The 20,011-nt window shown below is 37.6% G+C and overlaps 2 protein-coding genes across 4 annotated transcripts in view; both read right to left on the reverse strand.

Annotated features, from left to right (window-relative positions):
* LOC105229647 (furin-like protease 1) overlaps nt 1-20,011 on the reverse strand; it is a 298,513-nt gene that overhangs the window by 65,688 nt on the left and 212,814 nt on the right. The window lies entirely within an intron of this gene.
* Nucleotides 11,625-13,666, reverse strand: LOC105229602 (platelet glycoprotein V). The gene has a single exon (XM_011209994.3). It carries the CDS (start codon nt 13,292-13,294, stop codon nt 11,897-11,899), a length of 1,398 nt encoding a protein of 465 aa, XP_011208296.2. The 5' UTR covers nt 13,295-13,666; the 3' UTR covers nt 11,625-11,896.

The following is a 20,011-nucleotide window of genomic DNA, read 5'->3' on the forward strand; positions in this document are numbered from 1 at the left end:
TACGAAAAATGACCTTAAACACTCAAGCTAATTGACCGGGCTAAACGCTGTATCGAAGCACAAGGGTACTACTTTGAATAAAAAAATATAACTTTTGAAAAATATTAATTTTTTGTTTTTTTTTTTTTTTTAACATTCCTGTTTCTTTAGCGACAGACCTTGTATATATCATATGACTTTGTGAGTCTGTCAGAAGAAGCGTTGCACGCGCAAGCAATTTACAAAAACATTAACTATTTTGTTGCTGCTTTTCAGCACGAAGAAAGCAACAAGCAGAGGGGTAAAACGGGCAAAAAATCACAGCTTCACAAGCTTTCAAGCCACCTCTGTGCCCTCACCGCGACTGCACTTCCACTTCTAATGCTACATGCGCTTCCGCTACTAAGTTGCCCACACTTGCAATACAATTTTCCTTGCAAATCCCTGTTTTACATGTGTATATTTGTGTATGCAAGCGTGCAGTGGAATCGAGTGCGCTAGTGCATAAAAGAAATTCGCTAAAACTGACTGTAAAGTGGATTATGTGCTCCTCACTTGCTTGCACGCTAGTTCGTTCGCTGGCAACTAACTTTTCCCGAACGACACTATTAAATGCCCCCCTCACTTATACACATTTGTAATGGCGGCGACGACGCGTAATTTGTTGCTTAGTCAGTGTGTCTGCGGAGCGGCTTTTGGAAATTTGTAAATATTACTCATACGACGTGTGGGTCGTTAAGGGGATTAGGTGTCATAAAAGTGGTATTGTATGGAATAACGCAAGTGAATACGCTTTTAGTGATTTCATGAAACTAGTCATGCAACTAAGTCGCCTTTGTAGTCGGTATGGCTAAAGGGGGTATCTTTAACGTTTACCAAGACTTAAGACTCGTTGTCGTAAAAGAAATTCGTTTTATTTCAATGCTGAAATGGTTGATGCAGAATTTGCTTTTGTCATTGCCCCCCACTTTATATAAACAATATTTTAGAGTTTGTACTTAATATTATAAAACAAAAGTTCTGTGGCCTTACTTTCAAATAGGGAGCCAAAACACCAATTAGATAAAATAAATTAAATGTTCAAAGTAGCAGTACTGCCATTTCGGCCATTTATAACCGCTGGTGTAATTCACTTCGCCCATAAAAACAATAAAACGCTATACATGCATGATCTTGTTCTACACGTAGACACTATGGCAGACTTGTGGCGAAGTCAATTTCAACGTTCTGGCTTCGGACAGAAATTACAGAAATTATGCACATGTGCGCACTTATTTATTGCCTATTTTCAACACACTGCTGTCAAGCTTAGCAAGCGCACTTTCGTGCCATGACCAAAGGTTAGCATGTGTCGAAGACAACACTTTTAGGCAATTAAAAGAAGCAGACTTCGTTATTTATTGCGGTGGTGAATACTTACCTGCTCACATACAAAGCCAAACGTAATAAATTTTGGCTCGAGAACTATGCATATCTGCAAATTTGCTCTTACTTTTGCAGATGAAACACAATTAAGAGTACTTCTTAATAACGAACATTATTTACCTAAAAAGAAAAGAGAGAGAAATTTGTATTACTTTTCGGGTTTTATATGGAATATGGATGAATAACTGCAAGAGTGTTTGTATATATAAGACAACAAAAAATGCCATGTCATAGAAATATATGCATATATTTGATTTATATGTTGTTTACTGAAGCCAAATCCATCAGCGAAACCAGTGGAAATTTCTGGGTTTAGTGCGCGAATATCGCTTCGGCTCAGCAAAATTTATTATATAAATTAGCAAACACATTTCTGCGCCTACACAAATTAAATAGCGCCAAACAAGCCAACCAACCGCATCAAATTAGCCAATTGAAAATTATAAAATTATATTTTCACCGCTAACTTTATAACAAATCAGAAAATGTGAATAATGCACATGCACATTTGCGGACGAAAACGTTGTGTGTATGTGTGTGTGTGCAGCTTAATATTCGAGCCAATGCGATTAAAACGCCGCGTGCATACATTTTATTTATATTTGCACAAAGTATTTGTTGTAGCGCACAACTCATTTGCGATTGCATAATTTCGGCCGTTTTAACGCAATTTCGGACACACACTACGCTGGGTTAGGCGTAGGTGCACATGTGTGGTCACATAATTAAACATTAGCATAATAGGCGTGTTGGCACAACTAACGGAAATGTTGCATGCGGTGCGCGCGTTCATAATTACTCATACGCCAAGGGGTGCATTTGTCTATGCATGCGTCCGTGGAGCTAAACGCTTTATATTTACATATACGCGCAGATAAGTTTAAAGAATCAACACACAGCAGTTTGTTATTTGCGTTATCTAAATTGCATATGGGAATACCCAAAACGACGTTTGTGTTGTTGGATGTCACGTGACAGAGTTAATGCCATTCATAGGTTTTAACGGGTCAGTAGTGTGCGTGAAATTATCATAACACTTTTTTGTCGCCGCGTTTGCTTATGATGTCGAAAATCGTCATGGCTCTTAATTAGGATTCATGGTGGGGGGGAGCGACAAATGAAGCAAATAACACTGCAGTTGATCTTATTTGCGTATTAAGGCATGGGGAACAGTTTTCGAAAATGTGCCTGAAATTGGCACGTCAAATTACACTAATATGCAATGAGAAAATAAACATTATTTTTTTTTTTTTAAATTGTCATAAAATTGTAAAAATATTTGTGTGAACATGGAAAACTCTCATTTTCTGAAATAATTCCCTGGAGAATGTTTTTGCAAACAGGGTGGCAGCAAAAAGAAAAAAAATTTAAGTATAACAAATTTCACATAATTAGTGTATGATCTCAAAAATAATAGAAAACAAGTAAAAACGTTCATATCGGTTGCACCAAAGGCCTTTACAAATTGAAAAGATTCCTTACTAGAAATTAATTTTGATTGGTCAGTTTGTATGGCAGGCATATGCTATAGTGATTCGATTTAAACAACTTCTTCGCAGATTGCACCATTCGCTTTAGCCGGAACACAGGCCAACCTTCGTGAAGATATCTGGTGCCATGAAAAAGTTTTTTATATAAGGAATTGATTCCTATCGTTCAGTTTGTATGGCAGCTATGTGCTGTAGAGGTCCGATATCGCTGTTTCCGACAAACAAACAGCCTCTTGGAGAGAAAAGAACGTGTGTAAAATTTTAGATGGATATCTTAAAAACTGAGGGTCTTCTTCGCGTGTATTCGCGTATAGACAGGCGGACATAGGTAAATCGAATAGCTCGCCAATTTGATCATTTATATATATGTTTTATAGTCTCCGACGTTATCTTTTTGGTGTTATAAACATCGTGGAAAACTTAATATATCCTGTTAAAGCTATAAATATATAAAAATACACACTGCATGCCTTCATTTGCCTAAATCAGAGGTGAATATTATAAATAGGGAGCCACTCTCCATAAAAATAGGATACGATAGAGAGAATTTAGTTCATATAATTTGTAGATACAAAAGAACATACTGTGCCCAAAAATTTGAATTTAAACTGCGCGCGTCGAAGGATTTGGAGAATTATTTTTTTTTAGGTTGGTAGTACTGTCAGTCACATTTATGTCAAATTTCATGTCAAAATATTCATTAGTGTTTGAGATACGTGTCGTTTTGTGAGCTGCTAAAAGTGAGTTTTTCGTTTTTTGCGATGTCGAAATTTGTTGAGCAAAGAATTTGCATTAAATTTTGTTTACGGAATCAATTTTCTGCTGCGGATACGTTGAGGATGGTGCAGAAAGCCTTTGGTGATGAGGCTATGTCTAAAAAAAATGTTTACAAGTGGTATAGTGAGTTCCAAGCCGGCCGTGAACGTGTCGAAGACGAAGAGCGTCCAGGGCGACCATCAACCTCAACCGACGAAGCTCACGTTCAACAAATCAAAGAATCGGTGTTGAAAAAGCGTCGATTAACAATTAGAGACCTTGCTGATGAAGTTGGCATATTGAACTCAGCCAATACGATTTTGAAGGATGTTTTGTGCCTCAAGCGCGTCAAATCTCGACTGGTACCGAAAACATTGAATTTTTTGGAAAAAAGGCGTCGCGTTGAAGTGTGTGAAACGATGCTTTCCGACTACCAGGGTGTCATGAAACGCATTATAACTGGCGATGAGACTTGGATCTATGCTTACGACCCCGAAACAACCGATCAATCGAGCGAATATCGTGCCAAAAGAGAGCCGAGACCAAAAAAATCGCGCCAAAGTCGCTCAAAAATCAAGGTCATGTTGACTGTTTTCTTCGATTATCGTGGTGCTGTGCTTTCTGAATTCCTTCCAACCGGTCAAACAGTCAACAAGGAATATTATTTGAACGTTATGCGTCGTTTGTGTAACGCTATCGGCCTAAAAGGGCCGGAATTGTGGAAAGACAATTCTTGGTTTTTACACCACGATAATGCACCGCCCCATACTGCCCTCGTAATTCGTGATCATTTCGCCAAAAACTCAACCCATATCGTTCCGCAACCACCGTATTCACCTGATCTGGCGCCGTGCGACTTCTGGCTGTTCACCAAGCTCAAAAGACCGCTCCGGGGACACCGTTTTTATACGATAGAGGAGATTCAAGCCGCAGCGAAGACGGAACTGAAGGCCATCCCGGAAAGTGACTACAACCAGTGTTTCGAAGATTGGAAAATCCGTTGGCATAAGTGCATTGCATCGGGAGGGGATTACTTTGAAGGGGATGAAATTGATTTGGAAGAATAAATAAAGAATTTTCAAAATAAATAAAATGTCACCTTATTTTTTGGGCACAGGTATAACTAAACTGCAGCTAAGAAAATAAATAGTGTTGCTAAAACAAGCAAAAGATATTCAATCGTTTTTGTGGAATTTTTTTTTTAATTTTTTGGAGTACAATTTCCATTCCACAACTCAATGAAGAAACCGAGCGGTTTGGCATCCTTTGAGGCAATAAAGCAATATTTTTTCAAACGTTTGCAGTCGTCAGATTGTTGGAAGTTAGCATTTCAGAATCTCAGCCGGCTGTGGAGCGCCGCAAGCGAAGAATCCTAAAACGAAAGTGAAGAACGGAAGTGCGAACGAAGTAAGACAAGCAAGTTGCTGCCATTATTAGTTTTAAGTTGCAAGCAGTTGATAGAATTAGAAGCGCTTTTAGTCGACACTTGCGCAGTGGCATCTTTATGCCTGTTGTGGTGGCAGCTTATGATTGCATTTGTTTTAAAAGTTGTCTCAGAGCATTCGCCGTTCATTGTGCCATGCACTTGTTTTTGGTGTGCAGTGCGTATGCGCATCTTCACTGTTGTTGCTATATTTGCGGTATGTTCACGCAAGAATTGTTTCCTGAGCTAGCACGAGCAGGCGGCGGGTATGCACAAAGTTTGGGCGCGTGGTGAGCAACGGAAGCATGTGGGTAGCAGTTTCTTGTGGCAGCATTATTGCCACATTCATGTCAGCTAGCGTTATTAACATACATGCACACATACATGCATACATAGATAAATATATGCGCGAGCGTTTGCGCACAACATGTGGCCAAAAGAGATTTTGCGGCACATACACCGAGCATTTAAGATTACACTTTCGGTTCAATTTGATGGCGTGTTGTTGCTTTTGTTGTTGTTTACCAGCAAAACTTTTCATGTAATCGCTTTTGACTCCTTTAAAGCTGCCAAATTTATTGACACAGAAACAGCAAAAATGATTAAGTTCGTTGTCATGCCAGCAGCATGCCACATGTTGTGGCAGCAAAGTTTGCTCGGATTTTAATTTACAGTTGCTACAGGACTTATATGTATATAACTGATGAGCGTGGAAACATATTTTACAAATTAAACGGTTTGAGAAATTACTCTGATTTACTCATGTGGCTTTAAACGAAAAATGCGAGAGAAATAATGATGAAGATTTTAGACGGTTGTGGTAAGGACCATGATTTAGAAAAAAATTAGTTTTATGACAATTTGAGATCTTAGTAGATATCTCACACAGGTTTTTTTAAAGCAGTTTCAGTTTGGGGAACAAGAAAAAATAACGGATCGATGCTATTCCTTGCGATTTTGGTTTTAAATTCTGACACAATCGTGGCTTGATGCGATGGTGGATAATCATTGTGTAAAATCCATGAATTGTTCTTACACATTCCACTTTCGGCCGTTTTCGACGGATGTTTTCACGCAAACGCCTCAATACGACCAAATAGAACTCCTCATTGACAGTCTGTCCCTTCACAACAAATTCATGATGCACCAAACCACGAATGTGAGCAAAAACTTGATTTCTGAGCGGCTTTGGTGTTTTTTTTTGTTTCGGTTCGTTTTTTTCCCTCCATGCCGATGATTGTTGACTTGTTTGCATATGAAACTCATAAACCTATGTCCCCATTGGCATTGGTATGTCTTTTTTGTTTACGCTACCTTTTTGAAATGGTGTTTGACAGGCGCCGTAAAGTATATTAGCACATAAAGCGCCACATTCTTGGTACGGAAGTTTGCAGTATTAAAATGCTATTCGCAAATAAAGATGCATTTTAAGGATCGGGGTTTCGGGACACTTTGGGATCCCAAAATGTTTCGGGGTTTTTATAAAAAATCATAATGAAAAGAAATGTCGGAATAGTAAACAAAAATGGCTGTTTTATTTTGAACCACTTGGAGATCACAGCCTGTGAAGATTCGTGGCCATTTAGTTCACTTAAAAACGACATCGGTTTGGGTTCTTCGCTATTATTTATTCAGTAATCAGCTATCGGACCCAGGAGAATAAAAATTGTTAAAGTTTTAGTGGTGTTAAGCTTTATGGGGGGTTTAGAAGCCTGCTCTGGTACTAGTTCATATCGACTGCGTCTTAACGCATTACTGGCACATATGGGTTTCGATAGTAATGCCACATGCCTCACAGTTAATGTTACGACAACGTTTGGCTAAAACGATTTGCTGAACACATTGTTGTGGCTGTTAGGGAGGTTTCAAGTATCGGAACGATGACATTGACTCGGGAGTGCCGGGATTCAATGCATATGCTCATGGCGCACCCGAAGTACAATATCGTATTTCCACATGTGTGTATGTGTGTGCTCATTTTCATACGAAAAGTTTTGTCAAATAGTACAAATATATGATGAAAATAAAGGAAGGAAGGGTTGGTTGTTGCAGTGGTAGTAGATGAGTTAAACTGTTACTTGTTGTTGGTGTTAAACAAGCAACTGCTGACTATCAGCTGTCATCACTTTTCAAAAAGCAACTCATGCAGCATATTCCTCTAATTACACACCACGCATACACACACACACCAATGCGTTTGCGCAAACATTAACTTTTGTTTATGAAAATTGTAATTCCACTTTACTGTTATGCTAAGATATAAATTGCAATGACACGCATGCAAATACTGGATTATATGCAATTTTGTTGCCGTTGCAGTTTTTGGCGCCTTGCATGTCAGCCAAGTTAATAGACAGTAAGTCATAAGCAAACAACAATAACAACAACAAAAACCACGACATGTGAACTCATAAAAGTACACGCATTCAGACTCTTACAACTTGCAACATTCTAAGGAAAATCAGATTTTATGCTCTTCATATGGTTATCTGAGTTACCAAATGTTGGTATGTCCTAGCTACAAACCGCATCGTTTGATTTTGATATTGATATTTGAAAATGTTTACTAAACGACATTCTCTCTTAGTCTTAGTCTTAGTCTCTTGAAAATTTAGCTTTGTAATGTGCCAATAGCATTATTATATGCAAGCTTGGGAGCATTTGAGTATTGGGATTTTGAACTCATTAAGTAAATTTTGACGATGAAATAACGATTCGATTTCGGAGTCTCTCTATTTGATTCCTAGTACTATAAACGTGAGCTGAAGGTTTTATGCATTTAGGAGGAACTGTTAGGGTTCTTAAGGTGCTCTCTTTTTTCGGTGTTTCCACGATGACTAGTTGAAATAGCCAATAGTGCGGCCAAAGCTGTTTACCTATAAAATTTTCTTCGGTAAGCAGGTATTAAGGACTGTCCCGTAAAAAATTGACCCTTCGTTTTTCATTAATAACAAGAAAACCAAAGAATTTTTTCAAAGTCTTGTTTTATTTTTTATTAATGAGTACTATAGAGATTACAAATTATAAATAACATTTAACAAGTATTTATTTTCTGTAAAAATTTCTTACTTTTTTCTTAAGGCCCTTCATTATGTTTTGTACAGTGTTTTCATCGATAGTACCGTACGACCTTCGCCACTTATTTCTAAAATCTTGTAAATTTTTTGCAGTACCTTTACTCTTCCGGAGATTCGATTTCATTAGAGCCCAATATCTCTCAATAGGTCGAAGCTCTGGGCAATTAAGTGGATTCGCTTTTCTTGGAACAATATTGACATTATTGCTTTCATACCACTCCATGGTAGCTGTAGAATAGTGAGAGGTTGCTAAATCAGGCCAGAACATTACAGTACCCTCATGTTCGCGTATAAATGGCAAAAGACGTTTTTGAAGGCACTCGCTAATATAAATTTTTGAATTGATTGTGCCCTGTGTTACAAAAAAACTGCTTCTCAAACCGCAAGTACATATCGCTTGCCAAACCATATACTGCTTGGGAAATTTGGTAATTTTCTTATCCTTAAATTTTCTCTGTACTTGCCCCTTCTTCATACAGGTATAATATTCATGCCCCGGTAACTGTTTGAAATCTGCCTTAACGTAGGTTTCGTCGTCCATCACGCAACAGTCAAATTTTGTTAGGTATCCTTCATACAAATTTCGAGCTCGTTTTTGAGGAACCAATTGCTTTTCATCGGAACGATCTGGCACTCTTTGAACTCTATATGTCTTTAGCTTACTATCACACTTTATCCTTTGTACAGTACTTTTAGAGGTACCTGCTTTAACAGCAACATCTCGTACTGAAGTGTTGGGATTCTGCTTAAAAACTTCCTTCACTCTTTTTGCCAAATTTCCTTCTGCACCTGGTTTTCTACCCGAACCTTTTTTTCGTATAGTAGGTACACCCTTTTTGTAATTCGAAACAACCCTTTTGACAGTACTTTCCGATGCTCCAGTTTTTTTTAGCTATAACTGAATATTTTAATTCTGGATTTTCCAGGTAAGTGGACAAAACCAATTCGCGCACTTTTTCTTGATTGCTAGACATCTTAATAGTTTGAAGTCTTGACACCAAATGTTATACATTTTGTTAATCGTCAGATTATATAGAAAAAAACAAGTCTCCATTGAGACTAATGCCATAAACAGGTACGTCACAATCTTAAGGAATAAAAGGGTCAATTTTTTACGGGACAGTCCTTATTAGGTCTACAACTTTGCTTCCGCCGTTTTTTTTTTGTAAATTTAAGGCTTTATTGTATAAAATCGGTCCAAAGTGTTTTCCCTTATTTCCTAAAAAAGCAATGTTTAATTAACACACGAAATGTTTCATGATCATTTTTTTGTAAACTAACACAAGTTGCTTTGCAATTTTTTTTTTATTTAACCTAATAAAAATCATATAGATGGTAGTAGTAGAGTAATAGTATTATCTATGTATGTGTCAGCCTCAGTAAAGTTTGGACGGGGCCTCGCCGCACTTTTCTTGGAATTAAAAAAGAAAAGCAAAATTTCCCGCAAATCTCGAGAATTCGGCTCAAAAAGTGACATTTTCAGTTGAGAATAAGTTTGGGATGCAAACAGATCTCTACAAATATTTTGTTGGGTTAATGTTGACACAAATGTCCAAGATCGATATAAAACGATTTAATCGACCAGTGCTTGACCCTAGAGACACCTATTGGAAAACGGCGGAAGCAAAGTAGACCATATTTAAATTAAAATTGCACAAAACAAATTGTTGTTGTACGTAACAGTACATAAATAAAGTTTTTGGTGGTAGTAGCTGTACACTCCGTTTTATTACTTTACTTTTGCATTTTTTTGTCCATGTTTTGAGTTTTCGAATTTATCAACAAATGTGCGAAAGTTTCCGCATAGAAAGGACACACCGGGGAGCTAAATGACTCAGTTTATTACAACAAGAATAAATCTTAATTCGCAATTTCTCATTCAGGAGTAGCATCCCGGGCGCCGCAGATTTATACTCACACACACATATAGTATACATATGTGCTTATGTGGACCATAAAATAATGGCTCAGTGATTAGGTAATAAAAACTCTACAGAAACTCGGGTATGCGTGACGATAAAGTGACGAATGTACAAGCTATGCACCCGCTCGTATACACATTCATTTGAAGCGGCACAAATTTGAGCAACAAAATACTAGATGCTCGTTCCATGAGTTACATTTTTAACCTCAAATTTATTGACGGTCAACAATTTTCCTACATTTGAAATTACTAAATAATCATTCATTTTGTTTTTGTTTTGTTTCTTCTCATCTTTGTTGACTGTGAACAGCTGAGAGCTTTGCTCACAAGCAAAGCCAACGCGACGCTTCGACGGTCTCGCGATCGTTGTGCGTTCGGTCTAATGTGCTGCGAGAAATGATTAATTTGCATAAATGCGAATTCCTTGGGTAATAATTTACGTTCATAAATAAAGTGTTTCTCTTTAAATTTCAAATTTCGAGACTAAATTTGATTTATTGACTCTTCTGAGATGTAAGATTAGAGCACATCACTGCGCATACCAAAATAAAATTAAAGACACATGCATACTTTCCCGTATTCTTTTCTTCGTTTGATTGACCTACACTGGTTATCATGATTGTAAGGAGAGCGTGTCTCCTCTTCATTTAAAGAGCGAGGATTACGCCCTATTAGCCTTTGAGGGAGTCTTGAGGCATCTCAGTTTTTTGCAATGAGTCAATACTTTCTCCGACTGCGAGGAATGACTCTGTTCTGTGATCTGTTCGCCGTCACCGTTTTCAGCTGATGAGGTGCGATTATCCATGTTTGCTGAAACATGCACAAGGTTTGTACATTATCTTCTTTAATATGATGTGTTTTATCTCAGTAATGCCGGTAAATGGAAAGCACCATACAAGGATTGGTGCTTGAAGAACTTGTTTCCGAAGTTATTAGGAAATTTTACAAATGGAAATGGTATATACTTACAAATTAAGATATTAAGTAGGGAGATCATTTTATTATTGTAGATGAGCAAATCTTGTGAGGGCCCGATAATTTCTCTCAATGCGTAGTATTATAACATTCCATCATTCACTTGGATTGTTTTTGAACACTATTTATAAATGTATTTTAACTTTAATGTGTTTCAATATTTTTTCATAAACATACACATGTAAAGTCTTTTGTAGTTAAGTAAAGAGGGTGAGAAAAAAAATCAAAAAAATTGAAAATGTTTTTTAACAACATTTATAAACATATTTTAACTTTTTTGTACTTTCATGTGTTTCAAGATTTTTTCATAAACATACACATGTTAAGTCTTGTGGAGTTAGGTAAAGAGAATGAGATAAAACATAAAAAAAATTAAAATTAAACAATTACGTTTTCGCCAGCTTTGTAAGTATCACCAACTTTTGATTGTAAATGAAACGCCCCCGGGTTTAAACCTAAGTCATTTATTGCATCGATCGATATACTGCTGTTGATTTATATATAAACTTAATTCATAAATATCTGACATTTACTAAGTAAATTCTAAAATGTTGTCATTTTTGTAATGCTAGTAAATATATGTTGTCATAATTTGAGGTTAAATACGATTAAACGATATATTTCGATATAATTTGAGGTTAAATACGATTAATATATATATATTTGTATAGTTTGAGTATTACTTGTGGTTATTAAATATACGCTTAGAATTTGCTGTTAAATGCAATTAGATAAGCAATAAAGTGATTAAAGTGATAACGTAAGCCAGTAAGAATAACATTAGTTCAAGCCAGATCGTCAATTGTCGGGTGATTTCCTTTCGGCACTCTCGTTGCACTCGTCGACGCTACAAACGAGCCTTCAGCTCATCGAGCATACGGTAGACCTTGATGAACTTCTTCTCCACGATCTCCGTAAAAGACTTGATGTCATTGCGCACAATGGCCAGCTCTAAGGCGGCTTCCGACAAGCCCTCCCCTGAGCATTTCTTCGATGCCTTGTTGCTCTCATACCAACAGGCCACACCATCCACATAATCATCGACCAGTTCCGGTTCCGTGGTATCCTCCATAAAGGATATATCACGCTTCTTTACAAACGAGTTCATCAGCAACTGCAGGAAATCACAATTCCAGTTATTTTGCTGGAAGTAGAAGTACTGCAGCGATTTCAAATCGTTGAAAAGCGGAAATTTCAAATTATACAGCGAGTTCGCTGATATGTCCAGCTGTTTGAGCTGCGCCTGCTTCTTGAAAACATCTTCGGGTAGGTCATGCATTCCGATTGAGCTCAAGTTGAGTCGCTGCAGGCCAGTAAAGCGTCGCAACGGATTGCCCTGCAAAGTGCCGAGCGGGTTGTGAGCCAAATCCAGTCCGCTGACATTGGCCGCATGCGGTATGTGTGGCAGCTCGCGCAACGAATTGTTACGCAATTCTAGATCGTGAACGTAACCATAAACGGTGAGCTTGCGTATGTCGCAATTGTTGCAAATCGCGCTCTCCAGCACGGCGAAGTTGAGCGTAAGATCTTGCAGTTCATTGCCCGAGAGATCTAAGAGCTTCAGACGCGGCTGCAGCTTGAACAGCTCAGATTCAAAGGCCACAAAACGATTGCGCGACAAATTAATGCGCGTCAAGTTAAGGTTGCGATCAAAGATGCCGCGCGGAAAGGCCGACAACCGATTGCCGCTCAAGTTGAGGTCTAGGAGTTTGCGCAGTGGCGCAAAGACGCCAAGAGGCAGCTGTGCTAGCTGGTTGTCAGCCAGTGACATTTCTTGCAGCTCTTTTAGCGCATGGAAGCTGGCGTTATGCAGCGTACGTATCTGATTATGATTCAAGTGAAGTGTGTGGAGATTATCCGCGCCAAGAAAGATATTTTTCGGTATGTCACGCAGCAGATTGTGACCCAGAAACAGACTCATCAAGTTGCTAGCGCCCTCGAATTGTGGCTTCTCGAAAACTTCGACTGAACAATTTTCCATGCGCAGCACCTGCAAGTCCGGAAAGGTGTCGAACATCAGATGCGGTATTTTGGCGATGCTGGAATTGAGAAAGGTAAGCATAAGCTGCTTGGCGATGGGCATCTGCGACAGAATGACATAGTCATTGCGACCGATATCGATGCCAGTGCAAATGCCGTGATGGCAGTGATCCTGCATCCAAACGCGACGTAGTTGCGCCGCATGTCCGTTATAGCGCGTATGCAGCGCAGCGATCGCGCAAACCACTAAAAATAAAAATTTCATTATCCACGAGCGCGCGACTACGAAGGAAACTATTTCACTGTTTCACTATTTTCACAAAAAGTTCATATATATTTAACTTATTCATCGCCGCCACCCCTCGAGTTAATGTGCGCTCGCGCCACTCGGGGGGGCCTGTACCGTCAGTGTCGCAAGTCTAACGATGCGTTGCCCGCGCGTGCTTTTCCACAACAAACTTGGAAAGAAAAAGTCTCTTTATATATATTTCTAAAAATTATTCACACTTTTGTTGGCAAACGCAACTATTCGAACGGCATTGCAACGCCGTGTCAACGACGCGTCCGCGTCGGTGTCTCCTAACAAACTGATGGCCGAACTGCGCCCGTCACTAACAGCTGCGCTCAACTGCCGTTAGACCCGAAATTTCGATGACCAAGTAGGCATAGTTTATTCATTCTCTTGATGAATTAGAATTTTACTGCCCCGCTTACATACAGATGTTTTAACTAGTATACTCTTCCAACTATTTACATTAGTAATATTGCTCTTCGTGGTTTGTTGTTGCCCACATTACCCCTATTTTTATTCTGCATTATTAAAATGCCTCAACAGGGGGCGGGCTAACGCTGACTCTTCGCTCTATTGTAGTGACTAACTATTGCTTTGTTGTTGTTTTGCTTTTTTGCCGCGACCCAGTCGTCTGGTTAATATTGTGTCCATACTGGTGCATACATGTTGGACATGTATGTATGCAATTAAGTAAGTTTGAGTGTGTGTGTGTGTGTGGTTGCTGTTTGGTTCCATGGGTTCCGTTTTCAATTAAACATCCGCTGAGGTTTCTATTTAACTCAACTGCGGTCGAGCATTTAGACCACACCAAATCGCAGCAAAGCCGCGCACATACATGTACACATGCACAAATGATATGAGAACGCTAAATTGAAATATAGAAATATTAAAAAATAAACGTTGACATTTATGTATGTATATGTGTGTGAGTATGATAAACGCAGTTTTACATAGAATAAATCAAACAAAAGTGTCTGTTTTTGAGAATTTGTTAAAATATTTACGTAGAACTTTTTGCAGAACATTTTTTGCATTTAACCTTAGACTGAATATGCTTTTCTGAACAATTCCTAAATAATTCATGAATAAAGTTTCTGGAAATGTCATTTAGAGAATGAAAAATTGAACACAATTTTTAAATAAGAAGTTTACCTGAGATCTATTGAGAGGCTAACAGCCTTGACAAACGGCAGTGTTAATCCGGATTAACAGCGCACTTAATCAGATTTAAATTTTGTAGGTGACAGACGGCAGCTATGCGAGTTTGAAACTCTCGTAAACAGCTGATTGTCATTTGTATAATATTTTCAACGAATATGGATAGAAGATAAACATTGCGGTTGTTAGCCGACCAATTTTTACAAAACCATTTATTATTACAAAAACATATCAACACGTTATTTTTAAAACTGCATCATCTTCTTGTTTTACTATTGAAAATTTGAAAAACAGCTGTCAGTATTCCTTATTTTTCATTCACAATTGGCTATTTTGAACAATGTTGCCAACGAAAATTAAGCTAACTCTCTAAAATTTTGAGGATTAAGTGGGAGTTAGCAACGGAGTTATTTTCCCTGCATTAATGCGGATTAAGGTTGCCGTCTGTCAATGCTATAAGTGGTTGTCCGAGAAAAATCGATAGGGGACTTTTTATAAAATTGATTTGATGTTTAATTCATTCAGACTAATTTCGAGTCAATTCCTTCTAACAATGGCAGCACGGAAAGGTTTCTTCGAGGGAGATTCAATTTCAGTTAAATTCGCAATCAGAAAAAAGGGAGAAGAGAAATTTTGAAATATCGGAAAATTAGTACTACTGATGAAAATTACAGGAATGAAATTAGGTGTTGCCCTAGTAAGAACGTGATAACTTAGTTCGGAATCTTTTTGTTCGATGCCTTCGAAAATATAAACAGTTGCAAATAGCAATATTTTTGTTATTTGGGGAACCTGCGAAAATTTGAACTGCTTTTATTCAATTTTAATATCGTGTCATATTACGGTATGTTAATACCATAAATTCTCACACTAATAGCACCAAAGCTGCGGATGTAATTTTATTCTGCAAAAACAAGCGGTACCACACCCTTGATCCGGTTCTTGAACACATCACCATATCTTTTTATACGCGGAACAGGGTAATTGAGTTTGTTAGGAAATTCATAACACCCGTCGGAGCCCAATAAAATATATACATACATATATAAATGATCAGCATGACGATCTCAGTCACTCTAGCCATGTTCGCCTGTTGGTCTATAAACGAACCTGTCGGCACGTGCATTTCTCCTCAAAAAGCTGCTCATTTGTCGGAATCGCTGATATTGGACCACTATAGCATATAGCTGCCTTTTAAACTGAAACTGAATGAACGGAATCAATTAAAATCGGTTTGTAAGGAAAACTTTTTCATTTGAAATTTGACGTGTGTTGTTGCCTAAGGCCATGGGGCAATCCAAAGAAATTGTTTAGATCGTATCACTATAGTATAGCTATAGAAACTGATCGATCAAAATAATGTTCTTGTAAGGAGTATGTTGCATTTGTGAAGGGTATTATATGTAACTTCGCTGCAACCGTTGTTAACATTTTCAATCGTTTTATTTTTGAATAATTACTCAATTCTTTAAGTGGTGTAATCTGAAAGGTTTGATTGTGAAAGTTTCAGCAGCTTATAAGACCTTAAATCCGTTACCTTCCTAAATATATTATAGGACAGGATCATAAACGATTTTGAGATTGAGAATCAGAATATCATAATAATAACAGTTTCGAGAATAAAGTTCGATGCTGAATATCGGTATTCCCAATAAAATCGAGTTGAAAGCCAATTGAAAAATTAGTTTATCTCTTAAGGCACTCACAACAAGAAGTCAGTTGGCTTATTTGTACCGTTTCAATTTGATGATTTAGTTTCATTTCCTTTCGCTGCAATTGTGGTCATTATGTCGAACTTTCAATTTCGATGGATTTATTTGATTTTAAGTGTTGATGATAAAAAATGGCTTTTAAAGTAGGAAATGCACACTTTGCCAACACGCTGCTGACTTCGCCCTCTTCTGTCACATACATAAATAAATATATATGTATGTATGTAGATATATATATCTGATTATGCTTGTGGGCATGCTAACTCTTTCGATAAATCAACATAAAAAGAATGACAGCAGCAAAAAAATAAAAATAAAATAAAATATTTCAACAGCAAAATAAACGCAACGACACATAAATCTGCAGATTTAAATGACACTTTTATATATGAGTTTATACGTGATGAAGGAGCACATGCGTTCAGGTGTATGTCTGGTGGGCGATGTGTGTTTTCACACTCATCCGGCAGAATCGTGTTGGACCAAACAATCACACGCGTCAGCGGTGGTAATTGCAAAGTGCAACACACACACACACACCCATTTTCATTCGCATATTACACTCTACCACTACTATTTCCTACCTAGATACCATTCCCTATTTTTTTCGTCTGCTTTTTTTTTGCAGCTTTTTGCAACACATCACATCCGGTCTTGTCTGTGCGGGCTTGTCGCCCACCGTGTGTCGCTCGTTCGTTTTGGAATGAAAAAGAAAGGTAAGCAAACTGACGACATAACGAGTCCCCCTCTTTAATGGATCTTTAACCGCCGCGAAGCAGGTATTACCGTTGAATTTCCCGTTCGAATTTTTACGAGTATTGCCGGTTAACCGTAAACGAATAGCTTTTCCGATGCATTTACTGCAGCAAATTGCACACGTAGGGCAGTGCGAAGTGGAGCGGAATATGGGGAGGAAAGTAGCAGCAACAAACCAAAACCAAATTGAAAAAACGTGAAAACTCTTGTACTTTTGAGCAGTGGCGATTTATTGAAGAAACGCTTTTAAAAGATCAACACTGGATTCATCACAAAAGTTTAGGGAAACTGTATTTATTTCGAATTTTAGTTTGACGATCTGATTTTTTTCTTTATTGATTTCTCTTTAGTATTATTATTGCTCAAGAGAGCTCACCACTCAGGTATCATTTGTTGATTGATTGACCCTTTATTTCTGCTACATTCTGCTCTGAAGTAAAATGGTAATCCCAAACCTTTGCAACTTGATAATTCACTATTTACAACACGAAGAGAAAAGGTCATTGGTATACAAAAAACTAAAAACATATAATGTTTAAATAACAGATGTCCCAAATTGATTTAAGTTTAGCAGATATGCCGTGAATCAAGCTTAATTCGGGTTCAAAATCAACCGATAACATTGCGTTTATATCAAAAACAGTACTCTCTGTTGACGAACGATGTTAGAGCTAAACTGGAAAAGGAACCCGAAAAAGTTTCCTCATAAATTACAGAACTGAACGGTGTTTAGAATAGAGAACATAAGAATTAGAGAATTCGTATTCCATAAAATCATGTGGAAATTCTTAAGCAATACAATTAAAAACATTCTTTAAACCTACAAAATTTTTAAACTTGAGCTTATGATTAGACGTGAACGCTTAATAAATGCCCGAAATACGTGCTCTTGTTGGGTTAGTACAAATTATTTTGCTGGCAGTCGATTGATATAGAACTAGCTCTTTATGGCTTAGGTACATAAGATCCCTCAGTGGAGGCTATACTTCCTGAAGTGACCACTATCTCTTCTGGGGCTGCTCCAGTAAGCTAATCTAGGCTCCTAATTTACAAATATGAGGAGAAAGTAAAAGAGAATTGAGTCGCTTTAATATACCAAAAGCCAATAAAATCCACAAAAAGTAGACCTATTGTGGTTTTTGGCTTTTATTAAAAGAAGCGCTACTCATATGTATGCGTACATGCGTGTGTATAATATTTATGATATGAATGTACATGTGTGTGCAAAATACATATAAACAACAAAGACTATGTAAGTAAGGGTGCCAGCAGCATAACAGGTGCTGCCATGTCGGTGGAATATGAAAAGACTCTTAAGTCAGTGGAGAGAAAGTTTGCATAAAATAGTACTCGGGTTCAGAGCGTATACAGATTGATGCGGAATGTAAGGATGTGTGCTATTCTGCAGATGTTTCAGTGCATATCTTTTACATACAAATTACGTAAAGCAATAATCCTGTGCCTTTGAAGGGAAACCAACACATTTCCTTTGCCAAACTGCGCAGACTGCTTGTGGAGGCATGCAACAGTTGCGTTTAACTGCACTGACATGAAGCATTCGGAATGCTTCTCATTTCCATTTTCACTGCCATTGACGTTTTCACATCCACTCGGTGTGTTTTGAAACATATTTCATGCACAAAGGACTAAGCGGAAATTCGGGTTCACAAATGCTCGAAAATGTTTAAGTTGACAGTGGGATCTGTTACATACCCATACATCTTTTTAGGAGAGGATTTAGGTCTTATTTGTAATAGCTGTATATAGAAGCCATTTCGAGTAGAGCGAATAGTAATTCGAGAGGTGTAAGATTGAAAGAAAATCAAAAAGCTTCTCTATTGTGACCACTGAAACCATTATCCTTAGAATTATTGAAGGTTGGTTTAAACTAATTTCTTTGCGGGCGCTAATAGGTCAAAAATCAAATATGAGCTTAAACCGAATATCTCTGAAATATTCGAGGTACTAATCTCATGGTTATATATTATTTTTTATTCCATGTTGCGTCTCCGAAAAGGCTAATTCACCTTTAAAAGCATAACACCGAGGCAAGAAAAGAATTGAAAAACGTCGTTGGACTGAATATTACTTTTTGAAAACGGTCAAACTATTTCAATTCTCGAGTCCGGTTGCCACAGATTATACGTTCATAAAAAGAAAAAAACAACAAAAACAATAAACAAGAAAGAGATATGTCACAGCTCCCGTTTTGGGGGAGCTTCACGTACATATGTACATACATATATGCTGCTTGATATGCCCGCCAAATTGTTTGCTGTTGTTACTGTAATGCAAGTGTATTTGCTGTTGCTATTATTAAAGTGGTAAATAATCCAGCATATCAACCATTGTACATTGGGGTGAGTTGTGCTTAGGGTAAGGTGTCGTGCATAAATATTTGTCGCCTCGTCAGCCGTGTGCGTGCCATGCGAACAGGGGCAGGGTTAGACGACGACAGTAGTTCATTGTAAATGTCGGAGGCAGATGAGAGTTTACGATACTTTTGGAAGCAATAAAGTGATCTACTATATCATTAAAGTAAGCATTGTATGTAGGAAACAATGTGATTATAAAAATATGCTGAAATAACGTTCGTAGCTAGTGGAGAATATGAATATATGTTGCAAAGGAAATTGAGGTAAGCAATAACACAATAAACTGGACAAAAATAAGATTTGTGAAAAAAATTAGTAGCAAAGAAAGATATGTTTACTTAGTGAAATATTTTATGCTGTCCACCACTGTCGTTCTTTGCCGAAGAAGGTAGCCAACTATGTCATTACCCAAAATTAAGCTATTCAGTTTTTTTTTTTGATTTCTTCACGTAGAATCTTTTCTTTGCATAACCTAAAAAAGTTAAAAATAATGTCGGCTTAAATTGTGCTAAATTTAGCTATCACACAGCTTGCACGGTTGTAATGTAGATAAGTTTCTGAGAAGAATAGTAACAAATCTGAATCGCTTTCTAAGTATGTAGGGACCCCATAGAATTTTTTCTTCTCATTTTGCCTTGCGTACACGTCATACTAATGCTTTCTTCATTACTCTTCGACGACATCTAAAG

This window comes from Bactrocera dorsalis, chromosome 2 (assembly GCF_023373825.1).
Source record: "Bactrocera dorsalis isolate Fly_Bdor chromosome 2, ASM2337382v1, whole genome shotgun sequence".
In the NCBI taxonomy this organism is placed as follows: Eukaryota; Metazoa; Arthropoda; class Insecta; order Diptera; family Tephritidae; genus Bactrocera; species Bactrocera dorsalis.

Coding starts and splice junctions, on each gene's coding strand:
- LOC105229602 (XM_011209994.3), bottom strand. CDS start 13,294: ATGAAATTTTTATTTTTAGTGGTTTGCGCGATCGCTGCGCTGCATACG.